This window comes from Osmia lignaria, chromosome 10 (genome assembly GCF_051020975.1).
Source record: "Osmia lignaria lignaria isolate PbOS001 chromosome 10, iyOsmLign1, whole genome shotgun sequence".
Classification (NCBI taxonomy): Eukaryota; Metazoa; Arthropoda; class Insecta; order Hymenoptera; family Megachilidae; genus Osmia; species Osmia lignaria.
The window spans coordinates 13,932,889-13,956,020 of record NC_135041.1 but is presented as its reverse complement, the minus strand read 5'-3'; the positions used below and the strand labels follow the sequence as shown (position 1 = coordinate 13,956,020).

Here is a 23,132-nt window from a genome sequence, read left to right as displayed (position 1 = left end):
AGAAGTTACTCTAGGAAGAATCCAAAGAAAATCTCTACGCATATAGGGATCCCTGAGGAAAGCTAGGGATAATACTTAAAATTGCAACCTGCCGTTTCTCGTATACAAAATAAATGGCTAAACAGAAGTAGTAGTGGGGTATTCCTTCCCCGCCGCTTCTTCTGAACCAAAGGAAGCCTAAATTGCGGACGAGCGTGTAAGTAGAACAGTGTATGTAGTACTTTTAGTTGACGACTCGAATTCATAGAGGGCTGTAATAGTTCAGCTCCGCAGTCCTAGTTCGCAAACCTTCGATTGACTTTCGTTCAAGCTACATTCACCAGTTAATATGTAATTCGTTGCCTTGAAACAGTACAAAGAAAATCCACCGCAAAAATACGATTTCTGACTCGAAAGTCTTAAGGAACACATTAATCGTTTGAATACGAAGTAGATTCGCGGTAATCCGTACAAGTCAGACCTTATATTCGCGAGTATACGTCGCGTCGTGAAGAACGAAATCGGAGAATATTTCAAACGATAACAATAAAGTAAACGTATTACTTTAATCAATACTGTACGCCGGTCAACGGACGTGTAACGTGCTACCGTATATTCACATATATCGTATAAACGATTATTCCTTTTACTTGTTCTTCAGTTGGCAAAACGTTATTAGACAGTGGTGATTACGCGGAAAAACTTGGATGCCGCGAAGTGTTTCGAAACGACCCTACTACGTTATTCATCCAAGACTTTGTATCAACGGCAGAAAGCAACTTTGTATGTATATTACTTTTCTTTTCTTCTAATAATTTCCATATTAGTTACATAGTTTGCCTAGTTAATTCATTAATATTAACAATCGTCACTATTTTCTATTGAAACAAAAGTTTTTATAAATTCATTTGTCAGAATTGAAAAATAGAAACGTACGTTCTATCTTATTCTAACTGCTCTGGCGACTGGTCGTGTATTTTTTTAATGTTTTAACATTTTAGGATACCAAATTTTTTTAAATTGTATACCTATCAATGTTAAAATTGATTAAATAACAAAATTGAAATTTCGTATAATTAGTAAGATTTTACAGGAATTTTACTCTTCAATAATGTAATAATTCGAAATTGAAGAGTGGTGATTTTGCGATTTATCAGTTTGTTGGCGTAAAAAGAAATATAAAATTACAAGGACCGTTTGATAAAATATACGACCGCGTCGGAGTGTTAAAATGATAAATAACCAGAAATGAACACCGATTAGTGTAATTCGACACTTGAAACTTGCTTCATCAATAACTTAATGTCAATACTTGTTTAACCTCTTTAATATGCGATGATATAACTAGTTCTCTTAACAAAACTTTGCTAAAATCCATATTATCTATGTTAATTTTCTAAATGCATGCGCGAACGTATGAGTAAGAGTCTTTGTTACATAGAAGAAAGGAAATTTTTTTTGCTAGTTTAAGATCATTTATAGGTATAGACATTAGACACGTAACATCATATTACCAAGAATTAAAACAAAGCGCGGCAATTTAACTCGTTTGATATCCATTTATCAAACGCGTTTGACAATTGCTACTGTCAAACATGATAATTAATCAATTATTTCGCCAATAGAGACTGTCGAACAGTTCGTAGCTGTATAAAAAACTAATATATAAAAATGAGTTACTATTTGAGGATTTATCATAACTGTTGATTAGACGATGAACGTTTTAATCGCCGCCTCTGTATTCGGCCCTCTCCGAATCATTTCAAACTGATGAAATATGTACTTACATATATTCAAGGAAATGATTAGAATGTCGGAAGAAAAAAATCACTACGTACATATCTGCAACAGACACGAAGGACGTTTGAAGGTTACTCAACCCGTAAATTCTATCGTATATTTCACTTATCTTTTAATCACAGAATCGAAATGATTTATTTAACTTGATTCTTTCAAATTTCATCTAATTAATCAACGAGGTCGTTTACCTGGAACTTTATCTGTTGTTGAACTTGGGATTAAATGTAAAAAATATTCTATTTATCGTTTAATACGTAATTATAGGTGGATCGTAAAATTAATGATTTATTATTGTTTGACAATTAAGATACGCTTCCGTTTGTTTGCAATTCAGTATATCGGCTATATAAATATACATATACGAACACGTTAGCAATATCGTCGTTCGAATCAACAACAGAAATATGTACTAGAATGATTTTCCAGACATTTCTATAGAAACGTTACACAATTGACAGAGTTTTAATGAATATTTTCAGTAAAAAAGTATCAATTAATTAAGCGATCGCTTCGAGCACAGTGTCGATTGGTAATTCATAAAAAATGCTCTCGACAGCTTCTCTTTGCGATTTACCTACAGATTAATCGATTTTTGTTTTTTTTTTTCTTTAATCAGTCCATTATATATTTATTTTAAACAAACAATCCATAAAATATAACATGAAACTATAATATAACAACAGTTCGGTTGAAATGTTTATCTTTTGAATTAAATCACAGCTTGTAAGAGGGAAACAAATCCGAACGAGGTTTTCAAGATCTATTAAAAGTAGAAAAAATATGAAATTGACGATATTGAATTATTCTGATTGCAATCGTAATTGTGTGTAATATTTACTCACGCCGATAAAACCGAATAAGGAGAATATGTAAACTTTGCCAGCAGTGATGTACATCGGTCTTCGCCCGGTGATCATACAAAGCAACAATGTTTTTTGATCTTTTATTGATAATTTCAACCAGTTGAAATCATAGTACGCTTCGATCACTCTCGTTGACTAAAGAAAATTTTATTCATTCGCATAGATTTTAGGTATATACCATTTCGACGAAACTATTGATACTGAACTTACCTCCTGCGCCATGCATTCGCCTATGTACGAGTACAAATAAAGTATAGCAGTGACCGCAATAATGTATAACGTATACCTGAGAGTATTCAGAAAATTTCCCATCTCGGTCTGAAAAAACATAATTACCTGTTTGTAATAATTATAATTGTCGCACATCAACGTGTGCGTAGGATTTGTTGACCGAAAGGTCCCACCGACAACATATAGACGAGTACGCCCATCCTTATACTCGTTTGTATCAGCTCTATCAGTAGAATAATATCAAGTGCTGAATTGAGCATTTTTGTCATCCTGAAATTTGGTAATTAATTAGGTAAAAATGTTGGATAGATAAAAACTCGATAAGTAAAATGATTACTTACACGATCAGTTTTAGATGCGTATTCACCAACTCCTTAATTTTACTAGTAAACTGATTGACCGAAAGTGAATCTACTTGAATATTTTGAATACGATGGGACAAGATTGAAAATTTCCCACACACGTGCATCACCAAATTAAAAATCAAACTAACAGTGTTTGTATGAAACAGTGCGACAAACATTATAGGTAATTGATACACGAACATAATCATATAATTCTGAAAGTTGTCTTCGTAATCGACAAAAGCACGAGCAGAAAAGGGTAGCACGAAAGATTTTGTATCGTTGCCTTTTCCTGTAACTATTATACATACATACGTATACCAATGTTAATATTAACCCTTTCGCGACGAAAAACAATGTAATTATTGCTGTTGTTATTGTTATTATTATAGGGATTATTACCGATATACCTGAACCCGATAGCAGCGCATGTATCAGAGGACCTGTATACCACCATAACCAGGTGATAAAGCTTCCTCTAATCGCGTATTTCCCAAAATTATTCGATACTTTATTGTAAGATAGATACAAGTCAAGTTCGTCGATATTTTCAAAATCACCACTCGCTAGTTCCTTTTTTACTACAATAATCACGTTCCTGATCAATTTGCTGAATCGAACTTGAAATATCATGATAAAGGTTGTCGTCATGATCGCGCTGTCTGTTATGTTCTTAACTGTCTCTGTCAAATCTCCGATCACGTCGTAGAGATTTATATTCATGACGATCAGGTGAACGAAAAGATAGGACGCGTACATGACGAATTTCGTGTACGATTTGTTCAATGGCCAAACATCGCACATCGAATAGATCTGTTCGTTTAGAACGAGCACGTCTTTAACTCGAGCCTTCTCCTGTAACAGTCTTCGATTATTGTATACACGGGAATCTACCTACCTATAGCTTCGGGCTCGGTCTGACACTCTTCTAAAATCTACGCTCTCATTCTTGTTTCTGTCGATTAGAAATTTCCAACGAGCTATCGGCTCGGTCTGACACTCTTCTAAAAATCTACGCTCATTCTTGTTTCTGTCGATTAGAAATTTCCAACGAGCTATCGGCTCGGTCCCATATATTACATTAGAGTGAGTTCCCCTAGTATCGGACATTAGCTATATTGGCTATATCTAAAAGAACTGAAATGTGACAAAATTCTTTCAACCGTCGAACGTTTGTCTTATCTTCTCCTTTGTTTTCACTCTGACCCACCCCTTATCGGTTATTTTATTCAAACACGTTACCATTATTCTATATTATATGTTACTAGACACCCGAAATTTTTACGAGTGTTGTAAATTGTAAACGAAAATCTTACGCTCATGGTGATATCGGATTATCCTTTACGATCTGAGGCGACAACGCGACGCGACGATTCCCCCCTGTTGTCAGTTTCATTGATAGACCAATCGATAAACTGTCATTTCGTATGAAAATTGATATCATTATACGACCATTACACTCGCAAACAATGATTATCTTACGACTGTTATTTCGCGAACAATTTCGCGTACATTTACCACCCCCCCAGTGTATAAAATATGTACACAATTACACTTTAAGTAGAGATTCTCTCGACGATTATTTCTTCTTACTTTGTTTATTCCTCTTGTATGTACATACATTTATTTTTCATTAACAAATATATATGTTAGTAAACATTCGTGCTACTTTCCTAGTCGATGAAAGAAATTTTTTCATTCTTTTATTTTTTATTTGTTTTTTATATCAATCTTGGAAAGGGTGATTCAGATAACGCGAGTGCCAGTGATTGATTACGAAATCTGGACCGAATAATTCTGCTGGGAGGAATTGCGATTCGTAAGAAAAAATGAAGTAGCTTTTATATTTTATACTGTAATATATTTAACTATAAGTTTGTTGCATAGCAAATGTGGCGTATTTTGATAGATAGTGTTTTCTCGACGTCTTGAAAATTTCGTAAAATAAATTCATATAACAGGTTCTCGCTTATATCACTTGGGGAAAAGCAAAATTTCTCTTCTGCCCTGTTGGATGTATTAATTATGTATGTATCTCTATTTGCACAGATCAGATCAGATCAGAGCTCGTAATAAAGAAACGTATCCGAAGCAAGTTTTCATAATCTGTTGCGACAAACAATGTTCGATAATATTATTTTTCCTCATTTCTTTATCTTAAATTGTATAACTTATATACCCACTTGGATAAAACCGGACAGCGAAAAGGCGTAATATTTACCAGCCGTAAGATGCAACGTTTTACGTCCATTAGACATACAATAGAGTAAAAATTTTTGATTACGAATCGACAGTTTCAGCCAGTCAGCGTCGTAGAATGCGTCGTTTACTTTTCGAGACTAAATTAATGGAATGGAATTAAGGAATTAATTAATCGAAAAATTATTACATACCTACGTTAAATGAAAAATACTTGTTACCTCGTACTCTAATCGTTCACCTATGTACGAGTACAGATACAGCATCAAAGTGACTATTGTCACGTATAAACCATAGGTGAAAATGTTCACGATGTCGTCGGTCTGCAAGAGGATCAAAATATTAATATCTAAAGCTAATTATAAGAAGAAGAAACTTTGGAATTTCAATGGATGTAAATTTACTGGAGCTAAATATAAGAAGAAGAAATTTTGGAATTTCAATGGATGTAAATTTACTGGATCAGAAGCTCTTTTGGCAAGTTTAAGATGAAACGTTAATTACAATATAATGAAAACTTACCAGTAGAATCGTGTACATTAGAACAGCCATTCTAATGCTCGTTTGCGTGAGTTCTATCGCAAGAAATATTTGAAGCGCTGAATTCAAAGAATTTGCCCTCCTACATATGTATAAAAAGGGTTTAATTTTACCCATCTGACTTTTATTGTACTAACTATACTCACAGTATTAGCTCCACGTGTCTATCCACCATCTCTTTAACCTTACGTTGAAAAGAATCCGTCGAATCGTCAGTTATGTTTTGTATACGATATGACAAAATTGCAAATTTTCCGCACACGTGCAACACTAAACTGAGTAACAAACTAATGCTGCTTATATGTAATAATGCTATAAGCGTCAAAGGAATTTGGTACACGTACATGAGAATGTAATTTTGTAAATTGTCTTCGTAATCGACCCATGAATGAACTCGAAATGGTAACCGGTAAATCTTTGAACTATTATGTTTATCTACGAAATGATAAATTGGTTAGTCAATTTTTAACAATTTCACGATAACCGAGAAAGAAAATACCTGACAATGAGGTAGCTTTTAATAATTCCAACATAGGGGTAATGTACCACATTACGGCTATTACAGCGGTCGTAGTCACCGCGTATCTGCCAAAATTGTCAGAAATAGTATTGTAGGACAAATACAATTGCATCTCTTCGTTGTTTCGAAATTCATTCCGCGATAGTTCGTCTTTCGTAATGGTGATCACGTTCTTGAGCAATTTACTGAATCGAAAGAGGAAGAGCATAAAATAAGTTGTCGTAGCGATCGTGTTGTCTATTATATTCTCCACCAAGTATTCCAACTCGCCCATCACATCGTACAGATCCATATACATGATGACCAAATGAACGGACAGATAGGACAAATACATGACGAACTTTTTGTAGGAATTGCTCAATGGCCACGCGTCGCATATCGAAAAGACCCGTTCGTTTAAAAGCAACACGTCTTTTATTTCAACTTTTTTATCCTGTAACAAGATTTTTATATTATTTTATTTTTATAAATAATACTAAATCGCATCTTACATTCATCACGACTCTTGCTCTTCTATGTCTATTCTTCCTGACAGTCTGCGTTTCATAAGTGAGATCAATAAAACTGTAATTTCTTTCGAAAGTTCTCGCCTAGCGATGATGTAGTTTCAACCAATTATTATTCTACGACCACCGTTCCCTAGATAATTCGCTCTAATTGCTTTCTAATAATTATTTTCTCAAGTTTGACGACACAATATTTTTTCTTACTAGGATTCTATTCTACAGATAGAAACTTAAACGTTGGAATTATTCCAAGAGGTAGTGTTCTTTTTTTCTTCTTGATAAAACAATTAACAATGCTGGTGTCTCTCCTTGGTAATTTACTTGAGAAAAAGTTTTTCCCCGTTGCCGATCAACAAACTGGAAAAATGGATTCATCAAGGTCTTCTGTGCTTCGAAGCAGCAAATTGAAAGCGATCAAGGATTAAATTGATCGTGTGATTGAATTGTTTCAGTCGCGTTTAACCATGGGATGGCGCGTCGCATCGCGACGTATAGGTAAATATACACGTTTGAAAATGTAAAGATCGTTAAACCAGGTAAAAATATCTGTGTCATCGTTTTCTTGGGGTACAGATCGATGATAAAGATAAATCCTCTTCGCGGAAATGTAAGCTATTTCGGCACGATTTCATACGTAGCATTTGCATTCTTCAAGGTGTTCATAAATTTCCTCTGTGACAGATGAGCTTAGATAAATCGCAAGGATGGAATAATTTTTGCGCGACATTGCAATCTTCCGCGTGTCGCGTGAAAATATTATACGAGACTTACCTTGTTTTCAAAAATTAAAGACAAAAAAAAAATGATCTCTACTAGAGGAGTTCCAGAAGGAGGTTTCTGCTATTTTATTTATATTATAATAATATCTAATAATTTTCGGTATCCAGAGTATTTTGTGTAACAACGTTTCAATTTATTTAAAAGAAAATCATTAGAATACAAGAAGCAGATCGTTAAGAAAATCTAATTAAAATAGAAAACATGAATAATTTTGGTAATTATGGAATAATTGATTCGTGACATACGCTTATAAAATTTTAATTTACTACATTGTTGTTCCTTTTCGCTATAGTTGCTCTTTGATAAGAGACTTGATGATACGGTAAACAAACGCGTTTCATATCACTATGTACGCTAGTTTTCACATTTACGCGATATTACGATAGATGTACATACATCTTGGTGGGTGTTTTCAGCATCTCCGATATCGTCGCGTCATGTATGAAATCAAAGGTACCATTAACGAGCAGGAACATTCGAGGAACAAAGTCAACGATCAACAAAAAATCACTTAAGAGGAGATACTGTTACGTAATAATTCTGATCTTTTTGATTATAGGAAATGAGATACAGAAGATAAATACAGATTCCGAAAGTGGGACGAGCAAAAAGAATTGCTTCGATTAAAATGGATAAAAGTGAAAAAAAAGAAGTGAAGAATCCGTGTGAAAATGCCAACCCGTTATCTATTCTTACGTTCTGGTAATAATTATTAATTAAATTTCTTATCCGTTCATCTTTTATTTATATCTTTCTTTTCACCCCTTCGTCCCTTAAACTAACAGGTGGATCCTTAAGTTGTTCATTATCGGTTACAAAAAGGAATTGAAAGAAGAAGATTTGTATTCTCCATTGAAAGAGGACAAGAGTAGTTACCTGGGTCAACGTATCGTGAAAAATTGGGAGATTGAAGTGAAACGACACGAGAAAAGAAAGGACAGCCCTAAACCGAGCTTATTTAGGGTACTCTACAAATGCTTCGGTAAAGCTGTCATGAACACTGGACTAGCGCTATTTGTTCTAGAATTCGGCATACGGTACAGTAACAAACACACGCAAACAACAATTTAAATGCTATCACACCCGGTGCGCTCGCTGTTCACAATTATTTCAACACCTTTTAATTAATTATTATTATCATTTTTCAAACTTGAAACTTTACATCTTATATCCTAAACTTTATATCATCATCGAATCGTATGAAATGGTAATTTTTAATTATTTTGAGCAGTGCGAGTGACGACGGATTCTGCAAAATCCTTTTATCGTAAAAAAAAAAAAGGACAGAAAACTCTAAAATTACGAGTTAGGGATTTGTATTGAAAAAAGAAATTCATGTATAAAACTAAGAAATAAGTAATTACTGAAATTATATTTCAGGATCGTAAATCCATTCCTTCTTGCCAAATTACTCCGTTACTTTTCTGGAAATAGAAAAGACTGGACCAGCGATGTATACTATTATGCTGCAGCTTTTTCTCTACTGCCTTTGCTAGATGCTGTGATTTTACATTGGTCCCTACAAAACTTGATGCACGTAGGAATGAAAGTTAGGGTGGCTTGTTGTACTTTGATATACAGAAAGATATTAAAATTATCCAATGCCGTTCTTGAGAATGAAACGTCTGCTGGACAGGTAAAAAAGAAAGCGAAATTAATCATTGAAATCGTAGACAAAGTTCACCACCCGTTTAGATTTTATTCCATTTTTTCTTTCTTACTCTTTCAGATGGTCAATTTCCTGAGCAACGATGTTAATCGTCTCGATTATTTCGTTTTTAGTATTCATTATTTATGGATTGGTCCACTGCAAGTTTTTCTAATATCCTATCTAATATATCGTGAAATAGGCCTCGGTGCCATTACTGGAATGACGACGTTTTTATTATGTATACCATTGCAATGTTAGTATAACAACTATATCTTTCCTTTTTATCGTATCTTAAGTTACTATTATATTATATACTATCATTTTCTAGTGTATTTTGGAAAAAAGGTATCACGTTTAACTCTTGTATCGGCTCAGAAGACTGACAATAGATTAAGATTGATGAACCAAATAATAGCTGGTGTAGAAATAATCAAGATGTACGTCTGGGAGGTACCGTATTCTCTTCTTGTCGAAAAGGCTAGACGGTAAGAGAGATATTGAAATTTACTTTAACGAAACATTTTTTTCTTTTTATTAATCGAGTAATTTTTTTAGGAAAGAAGTGGACGTGATAAAGAAATACTCGATCGTCGAACAATTGGGTTTAACGTTTGATATATACGTTCCTCGAGTCAGCTTATTTATTACAATATTAACGTACGTTTTAACCGGTAACACCATCGATGCCGAGAAAGTATTTATGATAACAGCGTTTTATACCATTTTACGAAGTTCTATGACCGTTGGATTTGCTCTAAGTATACATATACATATTATTCTAGCATCGCGATCGAACGAAATTTTGATTACTTAAACGTATCTATATTTAAATGCACACAGGTGTTCATCAATTAGCAGAAGCAATGGTGTCCATCAGGCGTCTAGAGAAATTCATGATGCATCCTGAAATAGCTGCTCCACCAAAGGTACAGAATCAAGTAGCCACCCAATCTCTGCCCGTATACTTGAAAAACGTAACTGCCAGATGGGACGAGACCAGAGACTATACCTTGCAAAATGTTGATTTAACGATACGAGCAGGTAGCTTCGTAGCGGTAATCGGTCAGATTGGTTCGGGAAAGAGTAGTCTATTGCAAGCGATACTCGGTGAGTTACCATTACAAGAGGGTACCTTAGAAAGTTACGGCAAGATTAGATTCGCCGACCAAAGGCCATGGATCTTCGCCTCCTCCATCCGGCAAAACATTCTCTTCGGTGAACCGATGAACGAGAAGCGTTACAACCAAGTGATCAATGTCTGTCAATTGAGAACCGACATAGATACGTTCACGCATAAGGACAGAACGATGGTCGGCGAGAGGGGAATGAATTTAAGTGGTGGTCAACGAGCTAGAATCAATTTGGCACGTGCTGTTTATGCCGATGCTGATATTTATCTTCTCGATGATCCTCTGTCGGCAGTTGACTCGCACGTCGGTAGTCGCATCGTGGACGAATGCATATGCGGTTTCCTTCGAGACAAAACTCGAATTCTAGTCACTCATCAAATACAGTACTTAAAATCTGCTGATCAGATCATCGTGATGAATAATGGTATTATACAAGCAAAGGGTAGCTTCGAGGAGCTTCAAAGAATGAGCCTAGACTTTATGAAGATCTTTAAAGAAGTGGAAGAAAATAAAAAGAACAAAGAACCTGAAGTTATAAGCGACGAGAGGCAAACTATCGTCGAAGAAGAGACGAAGAAAGAGGAGGAACCAGCTGTGTCCGACGAAGAGCCTGTCGAACTGGCTGAAACGAGAACTGTCGGCAGAATTTCTAGCACAGTTTTTCTATCGTACTGGAAAGCAAGTCGAAATCTCTGTTTACTCGTTCTGATGGTCATTCTATTTATTGCAAGCCAAATAATGGCAAGCGGTAGCGACTACTTGCTTGCCTTCTGGGTAAACACGGAAGCAGCTTCCTGGTTTAAAACCGAGAACGGAACGAGGACTTTTCAATGGAACGGCTCGCTATCTCGCGATGGAATTATTTATTTATGGAGCGGTTTAACGATGGGCGTCGTCCTCGTCTACATGTTCCAAACGTTCACCTACTATGGGGTCTGCATGCGTGCTTCGAAAAATTTACACGCACAAATGTTCCGCAGCATAGTTCGTGCTGCTATGTACTTTTACAACACAAATCCTGCTGGTCGTATATTAAACAGGTAAGGAGAGAAGAGAAAAAGGCGTATCGTCTCGGGATCGTCTGTCAGACTTATATTCATTCATCGATTCTTCTGTTTTCGTATTCAGGTTTTCCAAAGACATCGGTGTCATTGATAAAAAGCTGCCTTTTACCATGTTCGACGTTACAATCATGTTCTTAACTTTTATTGGAACAATAGTGATCGTTGGAACTGTCAGCGTATGGTTGCTAATACCAACATTCATCGTTATACTACTTTTCTACTACATGCGGGTCATTTATATTTCAACTAGTCGTTCGGTTAAACGTATGGAGGGTACAAGTAAGTAAAGTTAATACACAAGTTACGTATGTGAATATTTATAAAATCATTCGATAATATTTTTCAGCACGTTCACCGGTATTCGATCACGTCGGTGCAACTCTCCAAGGTCTGACGACGATCAGAGCGTTCAAAGCTGAAAAGGTAGTGACTGCAGATTTCGACAATCATCAGGACCTTCACACGTCCACTTGGTTCATATTTATATCCATCTCGCGAGCTTTCGGTCTCTACATAGAGTGGTTCTGTCTGATCTACGTAGGACTGATCACAGTCATATTTCTATTGTTCGATGATCTCGCTGTTGCTGGGAATATCGGTTTGGTAATTACACAGATTACAGCGATCACTGGTATTTTGCAATGGGGTATGAGACAGACCGCCGAATTAGAAAATCATATGACTTCCATTGAAAGAGTCTTAGAGTATAGTAATCTGGATGAAGAACCCTTCTTAGACAGCACACCGGACAAAAAGCCTCCAAACGATTGGCCTAATCAGGGCTTGGTAGAGTTCAAGAATGTGAAATTAAAGTATGGACCTAAGAGTCCATACGTGTTAAAAGGTATAAACTTTGTGGTGAAAGCCAAAGAGAAAGTCGGTGTCGTTGGAAGAACCGGGGCTGGAAAAACTTCTTTGATCAGTGCTCTATTTCGTCTGGCGTACATAGAAGGAGAGATCATTGTGGACGATATACCTACAGATAGAGTTGCGCTGCACGATTTCCGTTTAAAAATCAGTATTATACCGCAAGAACCAGTCCTGTTTGGTGGTAGTCTTCGAAGAAATCTAGACCCCTTTGATGAATATTCTGACAACGATTTATGGGCGGCACTGCAAGAAGTAGAATTGAAGGAAAGTATCTCAGAAATGGCAGCAGGTTTAAATAGTAAAGTAGCCGAGGAGGGATCAAATTTTAGCGTTGGTCAACGTCAATTACTATGCCTTGTTAGAGCACTCGTTAGAAATAATAAAATAATGGTTCTCGATGAAGCCACTGCCAATGTTGATCCACAAACTGATTCCTTGATTCAAAAGACTGTTAGGAAAAAGTTTATGCATTGTACTGTATTCACTATAGCGCATAGATTAAATACCATAATGGATAGCGATAAAATACTTGTGATGGACCAAGGTCATTTAGTGGTAAATCAACAAATTCTTTTACACTTTTATTTGTAAGTAACGAAAAAATGGTACTTTATTCTACATATTTCTTCATTGTATTAATGTCGCAGGAATACGATCATCCCTATGTTCTATTGCAAAGGAAAGGTTATTTTTACAATATGGTGCAAGAAACAGGTTCTACAATGGCCTACAGTTTATCCGAAATCGCAAAGAATGTGAGTAAACGAAAAAAATATTGTATTCTAAGGTTATCGAGATAACCCGTATTTATTTTTTATTTTTCAGGCTTTCTACAAGAACAACCAAGTATCATCTTGATGATAGTCAAACTTTAGCAATTTAAAAGTATACGATATTTAAGCAAAGTCTTTTTCTACGTCCAATTTATATTTTACTATCTTGAAATAAGCAGATAGTTTATCCTAAATATTCCTGTCTTCGAGGATGCAAATTGTCGTGAAAGTACGGTGCTTACAAAGGTATTACAAATAATTATTAATCTACTATGATAAGAATAGTAATAATTTTTTGTAACAGATGGATATATAATTTCAATAAAAGAGACTCCACAGTGAAGAAGGTAATAATAATGATAATAATATGCTTTCACAACACATTATGCGGCAGCAACAAGCATTTATGAAAGATGTACTGTAAAAAATAAAAAGAAAGAGAAGTTTCCTCGTAATGAGCCCTGTTTGGGTGGACATAATTCTCACACGCCTTCCCTCCTAGCCCTTGAAAGGACTAAGGAGGAAAGGAGAAAAAACCTGTCTCGACACATTACTTTGCTTTGACCAATACACTACCGGCCCAACTCGAAAGATCAGCCGAAGCTTCCTTTCTTCATCGAGAAGATGGCAGCAGGCTAGCAGCGGGATTTGCGCTACGGCACTTTCTGCCAAAGGTCCAGGGACTTTCCTCAGAGCATGAGAGTCACTGACGAACTCCGATTGTAGCTCCGCGGTGTTGCTCGAGAAAACCTCTCTGACTCAAACTCCCTTACATTCCCCTTATAACCGAAACATTGCTATATCCGAGTACTAGCGAGAAACACGACAGTGATTTTCAACTCAGACGACGCAAAAATAAATGACTAGTCATGGTGATATTGAATGAAAGTACAAAAATATTTGATTTCGCATAAGCACCATTTAATTAACGCATCGATAAAACATTATTCGGTCGGTACGAAATTGGCTATAATATAAAAGAAGTGAAAATTACACACGTTGCGAACAGTTTGCGCGATAAAATATATTATAAAAATATTATTGTATTAGTTTCAAATCGACCTGAGATTTAAAAAAAAAAAAAAAAACTGTTCGACGATACAAAGAAAATTCCTTGTACGTAAAACAGCTCGATATTCAAATCGAAGTTATAGTACGATTAAGAATAATAATTAATAGAGCCGCAAGTATCTTTACTTTTATTATCAAAACAATTAGGACGTACAAAATAGTGGAGCAATGACTGATTCGAGAAATTTCATCGTCAAAGATGAACACAAACGAACGTGAAAACTATCTATGTAACTTTTTTTTTCTTTTTGGAATGTGAAATGCTCGAACATTCGTTGTGCTTCATCGATATCATTAACAGGACTAAAAATTTAATCTAAATTTTGATTTACAATGATTTTTTGATTCATCTTCTCTCCAACCGTGACTCGATTCACTTGATTTTTGCAATAAATAGGAACTTTTGCATTTCAATATTCGTTGTACAACGTTCGCAACGTCAACGGGATATCCAAACGAAATATCACAAATTTACGTTAAAACATCAATTAAAAAAGACGAATAGATATCGTGTTACGTATAGATTTCGATTTCGTATTAGATCCTTATTTATCGAGCTTTATGACGAAAGCCTCTCCCGGAGGTATAATAAGTTCTTTGAAGTAGACGTCTCGATTCAATCTGTACGTTGGACCAACCACGACATGGCCGCCATAGTAAAGAAAGGATAAATCCTTTGTTTGCGTCTCGTTCCCTAAATTCGCTACAAAAACGTAGGAATTTCGGCGTGGGTACCATCGTTCTATTACGATCATTTCGTCGTCCGCGTATCTGTAACAAATATTTAACAATATTATTAACTCGTTCCATGTCACGTGCGTGGGTGTGTGATCCAAGATTAGCCAACACGTTATCCATATACATATATTACCTAATATCACAATTCGCCAGCACCTGGTTCTGCTTTAGCACCGCTTTAACGTAAATCGGGGTAGTTTGAGATCGGAGATCCGCCATTTCGGCAATTGTTCCCATCAGACTTGTCTCTAATGGTTTCGTGGCTTCCGGAAGCCACGCGGTAACACCGATCGACGCAAATTTATTACCAGACCCGTCGTTCTTTTCCCAGTACATGGGAGCCAAATTATGCACGTGAGAAAGATCCTTGTGATCCTCGCATTCGCAGTCTACGATACCTATCTAAATAGAAAAAAGGAACTTGAAAATTATTAATCATAGATGAATAATCTTTATGAAAGCATGTCGTTAAATAGTCGGCACAAGAGAATTGAGAATTGGTAATATTCGAAGAGGTAAATCTAGATCACAAAATAAGAAAAAAATATTCTATGATCTATCGATTGCCAAAATGGCTATATTTTCTCTAACTTCTTTCCACATAATTTCAGACAACAATATTTTCTTCTTATCCCGTGCTCTAGACTCACCTTCCTGAACCATTGATTCTGTACATTAGAATAAATGCAAACAGTAATAAGTACTTCCGGTGGTAGGTACTCAAGATCCAACGTGTACCATTGTATCGTCAGCCGTTATCAATATTATACTTATAGATTGACGTGTTACGTTCCAGCTGTATACCTCGTCTCCGTAAAATATACTCGGCGTTCCCGGAAGCATCATCCCTAACAAAGTAGCAGCCATGGTGGCATTCTTCACGCTAATGGTAGAGGCTATCCTCGCAGAGTCCACGCCACCGATGGACCAGTGTACCCAAGGATAACCAGCTTTCTCGAACAGCACACCTCTGGTAATATCCTCCACTTGTCTCTTAATCTCTTTCGTACCATTCGCAACGCGCAACGTAACGTCGAGCAGATCTATCCTGGTCAAAATCGAGTTCCTCGAAGCGACAGTCTTGGCAGCGTTCAATGCGTTCACGTGACAAATAAGTATTCTTTCGGATCCTAAAATCGACTTCCAATGTTTCAGATTACTCGCAAACGAGTCTTCGTCCACGTAATGCTCCAATCCTTTCAAATAGAATCCATCGACTCCTCTTTGCAACCAAGTCCTGATCGCGATAGTAACCGAGTTCTCTGTTACAGCTTTCAGAGGATTCGAGAAGAGAGCTTCGTGCTGTGATTGATCTAAAGGAGGTGGTATCGAGGATAGAGCCTCCCGGATCGCTTGAACCGACATGGAAGGCGTCGTCGGTGCGATATCCTTCAGGACCGGGTCGTCGTCATCATTGTCATCATTATCGGTAACGTCTCTTCTTTCGCGCTCGAAGCGTACTGCTTTCTCCGTTTTGTTTATCTTGCCAACAGACGCATCGTCCTCGACCAATGTCTTTACGAATGGATACAAAGGTAGATCCAAGAGGATGGTCATGTTTCGACGATGAACTTGTCGAACCAACGTAGCAAAGTCGTCCAGGGTTCCCAGGTGTTCGTTCAGGTCTGTCAGGTTGTCGATGTTCGAGTAGTACTCCGGATAATGCGCTGCTGGGAAGATGGAGTTTAAACGAATCCCTCGAATACCTAATTCTTTTAAATAATCCAGACGCATCGTGATGCCCCGAATATCGCCGATGCCGTCACCGCCTTTCGACGAGTCTTGGAAAGATGCTGGGAATATCTCGTAGAAGACGCTACCCTGCCACCATTGCACCGTTGGATCGCACCTGTTGGAACCGGTTCAACTTTATTTTCGTTCGGAATTATAAACGATAAAGATTCAATTTTGTTAAGTGTTTGTTGATTACAGACTTTCTTGGCATCGTAGCGATAACACCGATGACGAGGGCCGTACATCCAGCTAGTACCGACATCAACGACCAGAAGCAAGTCTTTCGTATGAGAGGCCAGTTCCATTTCATGAAACGATAATCCTTGGATGGCTTTGGCACCACCAGTTGAATCCCAACCAACGGTGGTTTCCCTCCGTTCTCCTGATTGTAAAACTAAACAGTTACAGTTTAAGTTGACAAAGATGTTAGGAAAGCGGCAAGCGGTAGATTAGTGAACATGGGTAACAACGATGCTTCGCACAATTTTCTGCAACACGAAGAAACTGGTATGTACAATTTTGACGTGATACTAGTCTAGTTATTTTTAATCACCACCACCACCATCACCTCCACTACTTTATTAAAAAAAAAAGAATTATAAATGTTTACACATAATACGATAGGACCAAAATAAGACCTGTTAGATAGGAATTTAAATACAATGTTATGCATGCCAGAAGTTGCAGCACGTGAGACGTTATTGCAACTATGATATACCTATAGTCCTAAGCGTGTCTAAACAATGATGAAATAGTGAAAAACTTATAGAGCAAACCGAGTGAAATGAATGTACCACCAATGTCCGCTAATGTGAACAGGTATGCAACAAAATATATTAATTATCAAAGATGTTGATAGAAGAAAGGGAAAGAATTTTAATCGATATTAAATCTACAATAGTATTTGTTAATCCGTTAAAAGATATGACCAATCGGATGTATTGCAAAAACGGGACGCAACGTTTGGCAAGATATTCCTCGTTTCTGCCAAGCAGATGAAAATATGCTGATTAGAGTGTTTGCAAATCACTTTTCAAAATGGAACTACTGGCCATTAATCAACGGACAAACGACAGCGGATTATCTAGGTATGATGATACCTATATAAAGACGTTTCAGCCAAATCGAAACGTCTGGTGAATCATTGAAATTTTACTGCTTTAGCAAATTATCTATTGTAGTAAACGAAGCGATCGATACCATGAAGAATGGCATATTACTCTACGGTTTAAAGCAGCGATTACATAACGAAACGACAGGTAATATTTGATTTTCTATTTTTACTTCTTCGGTAGATACAAATATAGAGGAATATGTTATTTCTTGAGATGTTAAGTCAAAGAGAATTACCAGCACAAATTGAATGCAATTGGTAGAATAAAAAAGATTGATGACAATTACATTTCATCAATGAAGAACTCGACTGTTGAGTTCGTCTATTGGTATACCGAGTATGAAGTGTGTACGATGACTTGTAGTATCAAAAATAAAAGCACAGATGCAATTGAACTTGACACACTTAAAAAGGTAGGACAGGTGATCGGCCGTGGCCAAAACAAAGCGTGTATTATCGAACAAACAAAAACAAACAACACGTTGCTTTACACGATCATTTTTTGGTAAATATTTTGCGTATAAAGGTAGTTAATTATTTACATAAAATATATCACTTTTCGTTAGCATTTTATCAAAGTGTTATAATCTGCAAAAAGCTAAAATAGTATATATGTATACACGTATCGATACGTATCACAGTAATATAATTAATTCGTCACTAGCTCAGCGCATCGTGTTTCATCACGTTCGTTCTTTCTTATTAGATGAAATGCGACATAAAACCATTAGGTAAATCCTTTTATACAAGAAAAATATTTTTCGACAAAAAGGATTAATTTCACACATATTACGTTTGCTATATTAAACGTAATCAGTAATATACTTAATGAAACGAGTGAAATAACTCATTTCATTACTTTAACCCATTAACTGCCAAATTTTTTTTTTTCTTTCAAATTTTTGGCGCCGAGTGGTGTACGTAAAATTCCAAAATCCCCAAAGGGGGATCGTGGCAGGTAATAGGTTAAGTATAATACGTTTGATCGTAGTGCTTAGTCTAGCATCAGAAAGGGTGGGAATTTCTGTCAAGTGCTCTCACCAGTGCTTGAGCATCGGGAGCAAGATGTTGATAGGCCGTGTTCAATTGCGTCAACAATTGTGCACAAACGGGACCATTTGTGTCGCTGCTGCTGCCGCTGCTAGTCGATTCCACCATCGGATCACGAGAACTAGGTTCTAAGAACAACAAATTTGCGATCGCATATTAAAATTAAAACTCTGGCTAAGTTTTGCAATTGTTATGAACCGACGAAACGATTAATAACCCCGAGGGTCATAAACCTTTACGAGGATGATGATGTAAGTTTCTTATGCGAAATAGGCTAAAACGTTAAAGAAACAAGGTGAAACGTACCATCGTTTAGCACTCTGCTCGAGCTGTTCACTATATTCATGAATTCGTTAAGTCCATCCTCTTTATTAATGTTCTCGAGCGTCGGCGGTGGAATCGATTCGACTGGATTTCCTTCAAGAGAAACGAAAATCGCGCCAGATTCCAAGGCGTTGCTCGGTTCCACGCCAGGGGGGCTAGGGGTCAAAAGCGGGCAATCCGATGCTTCTTCATCCTATTCAAAATTACATACATACACAAAAGATTAATTTTTGATATAAAAATTTACAAGAACTTTAAATGGAAATTAAAATACTCGTTAGGGGTGCAAAATAGAGCATGCGAGGAAACAAAAGAATAGAAAAATCGAAGGACAATAGATAGATATGTAGGTACTTGTATTGTTTGTCTCGAACACACCTGTTGGTCCTGATTTATAATCAGCTGTCGTGAACTGACCGAAGAGGCGAGTTCAGTAGGTAAAACCACCGATAAAAGACCCTCGGGCTTCTGAATATTCATTTCTATTCAACATAGAAAATCAGCTGTTTTATTTTTCAAATTCGAGCCATGATTTTTTTTTAATTCAATTTCTGACTCCATTTGGCTACTGGATATCCCTAATCGTTAGTTACTAATCGCTAACCATTCATCCAAAATTTGTGCTGTTAATTACATGGAACTCAGAAAAGAAATAACAAAACAATTGTCTAGTTACCTTGGAAAAAATTTGTCCTCTATAATCTCATGAATATTTCTTACTTTAATGTTTTTTAACCCGACGCAATTTTATCAACGCGTCAATTTTCATTATCGAACCCAGTTGAAGCCAATTATATAAGTTCATTGGAAACAATAAAATCATTACGTGGCATTCTTATATTCGTTCGAATTTAGCGCGACAGCAAATTAATGGATGAAATTGCAGCTGGACATTCCGTGACGAAATTTGATATCCTACGAGTAGTAGTCGGCTGCGAAATTCTTATGAACCGAGATATGTCGCATAATACGTTGAAACACGTTGAAACGCAATTCGAACACGGTTGTCATATTTACCAACTGTGCACGACCTGGCACACAGTTGTGCGACTATTGATCGAGAATTTCTATAAAAGGAGCCGAACCTCCAACAATTTTCTCCCCTAGTCCATTAAATCGAAAAGGGCTGTCCAAACGATCTTCGATCGTGTCTTTGTTTCACTGTCGTACATTTGAGAAAAAAAAAAAAAAAGAAAAAATACTTCTTCCTATTACATCAATAGTCAAGGTAAATCAGGTTAGTTGACATGGAGATAATCGTATCGGTTAGTAATTATACAGAGAAACACGCACACTGGTTAAAAGCTTAGGTGCGCAATTTATGGTGAAACTTCGACCATGCTCGCAATGTATTGCATGTACTGAAATAGAACCCTAAGAAACAGAACTTATCAAGTTTCATCCAAATCGATAAATAAAGATTCGCTATTTGAATCTATCGATTATAAAAACAGAAAGATTCAAAAAAATACACGATAGCAGTAGTGAACTCAGGCAGCAATGTACAATGCAACGCGTACTTCGAGATAACGAAATAAGTATATTTAGGTTTTCCAATAAATTGGGTAGAAATATGTCACATGCATGACGAGCACGGAAATTATTCATAAAACCATAGAATGTAATTAACCTTGCGTATAGAATATGAATCTTATATTAATTTAGATATTTACGTTTCTACGGTCGTGGTCGATTCACGAGGCTCTAAGAATAAATAAAAAGGAAACAGTCACGAGACAACGGCGACCAAGTTAATTTGGTCACTAACTAACGTATAAATTGTTAAACAAATATATGCATGTTGTAAAAAAAACTAGTTCATCAGGTTTTTAACAAATTATCATTTCTCATAATAATTTCTTCGATATCTAATTTTAATGATCAGTCTCGTGATTCATCGGTCAACACGACAGATGATATTACATCATTTACTATTAAGCGGAATTGTGATTTCTTCGAAAGTAGAATTTACCTGTATTTTAGCCGGTTATCACGCGACAGAGACGACATCGGTAGGATATCTAAAATACATATAGAACCACCGTCCTCCAAAAATCTTCTCTCATGCACAATCACGCGATTAACTGATATTCTTCTGTCAAGCCAAACCGAGCTTTGTTCTCTGGATATGTCCTGGCTTTTCTAAGTGGAAACTAGGTGTCTATCTCTGCGACAAATATAACGAGATCACTACCGACGGTGATGTTTGTGCTTTCGGATGTTCATGACCACTCTGCGATCCCCAACCGTTAAAGAATCGCGTGCCTTCACGTATTATATTTAGCAACGCTCTTTCGCTCTGTTCCGTTTCACTCTGTCACGTCTCTGATCGAGACCGTTCGCGCCCTCCACGAGCCTGCGCGTTCGTCATCGTAACTTACATTTTGTCGTATCCAATTGCGGCGATTAAAAACTCAACAAACTCGACATATATAGAAATTCTATTGTTTTTAATAACAATGATCGAACGCGTGATAGAATCGTGATAAAACCATTACCGTATTGATTGTTCATTCGGAACGGGTCGGTCACTCTATGCCCCAACATTTGAAGTTTAAACATTCGCGTTCAAGTCATAAATATCGCGTGATAAACAGTGAACATTTTAAGGTGATATCTTACAAATACCTTTTACAAAATTAATTAAATTTCATGATAACGATAATAATAATATGAACAAAGTTTATCTGGGAATACATTTTACTATAGCCCCTGTAGTTATGTTAACTTACTTTCGTTGATAAATTACCGATAGTAATCGGTATATAGTACGTGACATTACCAATTGATGGTAACTAACCTAGCCGATAACTTTGCCTGCATAGTTCAGCACTTCGCTTGCAGAGGTCGCTAATAGTCTAATTGTATGGCGGTCTTTTTTGAAAGGAAACATAATGTTTAATCAATACGAAGAAACCTCGAGTAATCTTCTTATCTCGCTTACTTATCAATCGATATATTTTTTATTAATGTCTGAGCGTAAACATCATTCGTGCTACATCATCGGTTCTAAACTACCCCAACCCCTGTTCCCGCGGGCGATTCGCGTCAATCTATCATTAATATTTTATATCGGATACGGTATTTCAATTCGCTACCTTCCAATTCATAAAAAAATGTTTCCTTTACCTATGCAATCTTAGAATGACTTCGACAATAAGTTACTTTAACTGTCAAATACTTTACTTAAATAACTAATAAATAGTTAAAATATTGCACAATAGTTTACAATAAAATAATTTCGTTTTATATAATAACAAAACACATATAGGTAAATTAAACAATTCGTTTGAAAAAAACCATTTACTAGATTGCAACATATCAATTATTATCGGTTTCTGCGTTGTCATTCATGGCTTACATCATGAATATATATATGTATGTATGTAGGTACACACATAAGTATCTGTTTCACATGACCGAAAATATTTTTCAAAATGTGAATATGATATCTAAACTATCGGTTTTAATATGATATTATTACAAGTAAATACAAAAGAATCATATTAATACAAACATTGAAAATTAGTTTGCAACTCATTTATGACAGCGTCATGCTCTAATCAAACATATTACGTGATGCCACTCTAACGTTACAGCTATTTATGAATCAACATTTTAAATAAATTTTTGTCATCACTTCGACGTGTTTCATTCGGCGTTTGTTTTCTTGTAAATTTTATCCTTGTACAATAAAATTGATCCTTACTGTGAATAATATACATACATGACGTATTCTTGCCATAGGTTGATCGATCTTATGATACTCAATAGCTTTGACCCAGATTGTTTCAAAACTAAGGTTACTCAGTTTATGTAAAGTATTTAATAATTATATAAGTATTTCCTAA

The 23,132-nt window shown here is 36.1% G+C and overlaps 4 protein-coding genes across 13 annotated transcripts; 2 read left to right on the top strand and 2 right to left on the bottom strand.

Annotated features, from left to right (window-relative positions):
* Positions 1-211: 211 nt before the first annotated feature.
* Positions 212-13,687, top strand: LOC117611805 (putative multidrug resistance-associated protein lethal(2)03659). 7 transcript variants are annotated; one of them, XR_013062919.1, is made up of 13 exons: positions 212-762; positions 8,322-8,464; positions 8,548-8,799; positions 9,143-9,398; positions 9,492-9,666; positions 9,742-9,898; positions 9,969-10,171; positions 10,254-11,583; positions 11,672-11,886; positions 11,954-13,032; positions 13,125-13,232; positions 13,303-13,496; positions 13,555-13,687. XR_013062919.1 is itself a non-coding variant. In XM_034340111.2 (12 exons), exons 2-12 carry the CDS (start codon positions 8,391-8,393, stop codon positions 13,333-13,335), a joined length of 3,882 nt encoding a protein of 1,293 aa, XP_034196002.2. In that variant the 5' UTR covers positions 212-762; positions 8,322-8,390; the 3' UTR covers positions 13,336-13,651. The 7 variants fall into 7 exon arrangements, 6 of the variants coding, with proteins under 6 accessions (XP_034196002.2, XP_034196006.2, XP_034196004.2 ...); XM_034340111.2 differs by having other exon boundaries at positions 13,303-13,651; XM_034340115.2 differs by lacking the exon at positions 212-762 and adding an exon at positions 7,337-7,477 and having other exon boundaries at positions 13,303-13,652.
* Positions 2,386-7,138, bottom strand: LOC117611639 (uncharacterized). The gene is made up of 12 exons (XM_034339654.2): positions 6,968-7,138; positions 6,456-6,909; positions 6,103-6,391; positions 5,939-6,038; positions 5,638-5,739; positions 5,392-5,556; positions 3,628-4,111; positions 3,215-3,515; positions 3,047-3,143; positions 2,853-2,960; positions 2,622-2,777; positions 2,386-2,539 (listed from the first exon to the last, which is right to left on the bottom strand). The coding sequence occupies exons 1-12, from the start codon at positions 6,971-6,973 to the stop codon at positions 2,489-2,491; spliced, it is 2,313 nt and encodes a 770-aa protein (XP_034195545.2). The 5' UTR covers positions 6,974-7,138; the 3' UTR covers positions 2,386-2,488.
* Positions 13,688-14,318: 631 nt separating the features above from the next.
* Positions 14,319-21,394, bottom strand: LOC117611807 (maltase A2). 4 transcript variants are annotated; one of them, XM_076690642.1, is made up of 8 exons: positions 21,254-21,394; positions 19,636-19,763; positions 19,264-19,474; positions 18,949-19,085; positions 16,994-17,187; positions 15,864-16,908; positions 15,193-15,461; positions 14,319-15,092 (listed from the first exon to the last, which is right to left on the bottom strand). In XM_076690642.1, exons 2-8 carry the CDS (start codon positions 19,759-19,761, stop codon positions 14,867-14,869), a joined length of 2,208 nt encoding a protein of 735 aa, XP_076546757.1. In that variant the 5' UTR covers positions 19,762-19,763; positions 21,254-21,394; the 3' UTR covers positions 14,319-14,866. The 4 variants fall into 4 exon arrangements, with proteins under 4 accessions (XP_076546757.1, XP_076546758.1, XP_034196009.1 ...); XM_076690643.1 differs by having other exon boundaries at positions 16,994-17,175; XM_034340118.2 differs by having other exon boundaries at positions 19,660-19,763.
* LOC143305774 (uncharacterized) lies at positions 17,187-21,260 on the top strand. The gene is made up of 4 exons (XM_076690644.1): positions 17,187-17,612; positions 17,716-17,881; positions 17,958-18,052; positions 20,168-21,260. Exons 2-4 carry the CDS (start codon positions 17,832-17,834, stop codon positions 20,386-20,388), a joined length of 366 nt encoding a protein of 121 aa, XP_076546759.1. The 5' UTR covers positions 17,187-17,612; positions 17,716-17,831; the 3' UTR covers positions 20,389-21,260.
* Positions 21,395-23,132: the final 1,738 nt, after the last annotated feature.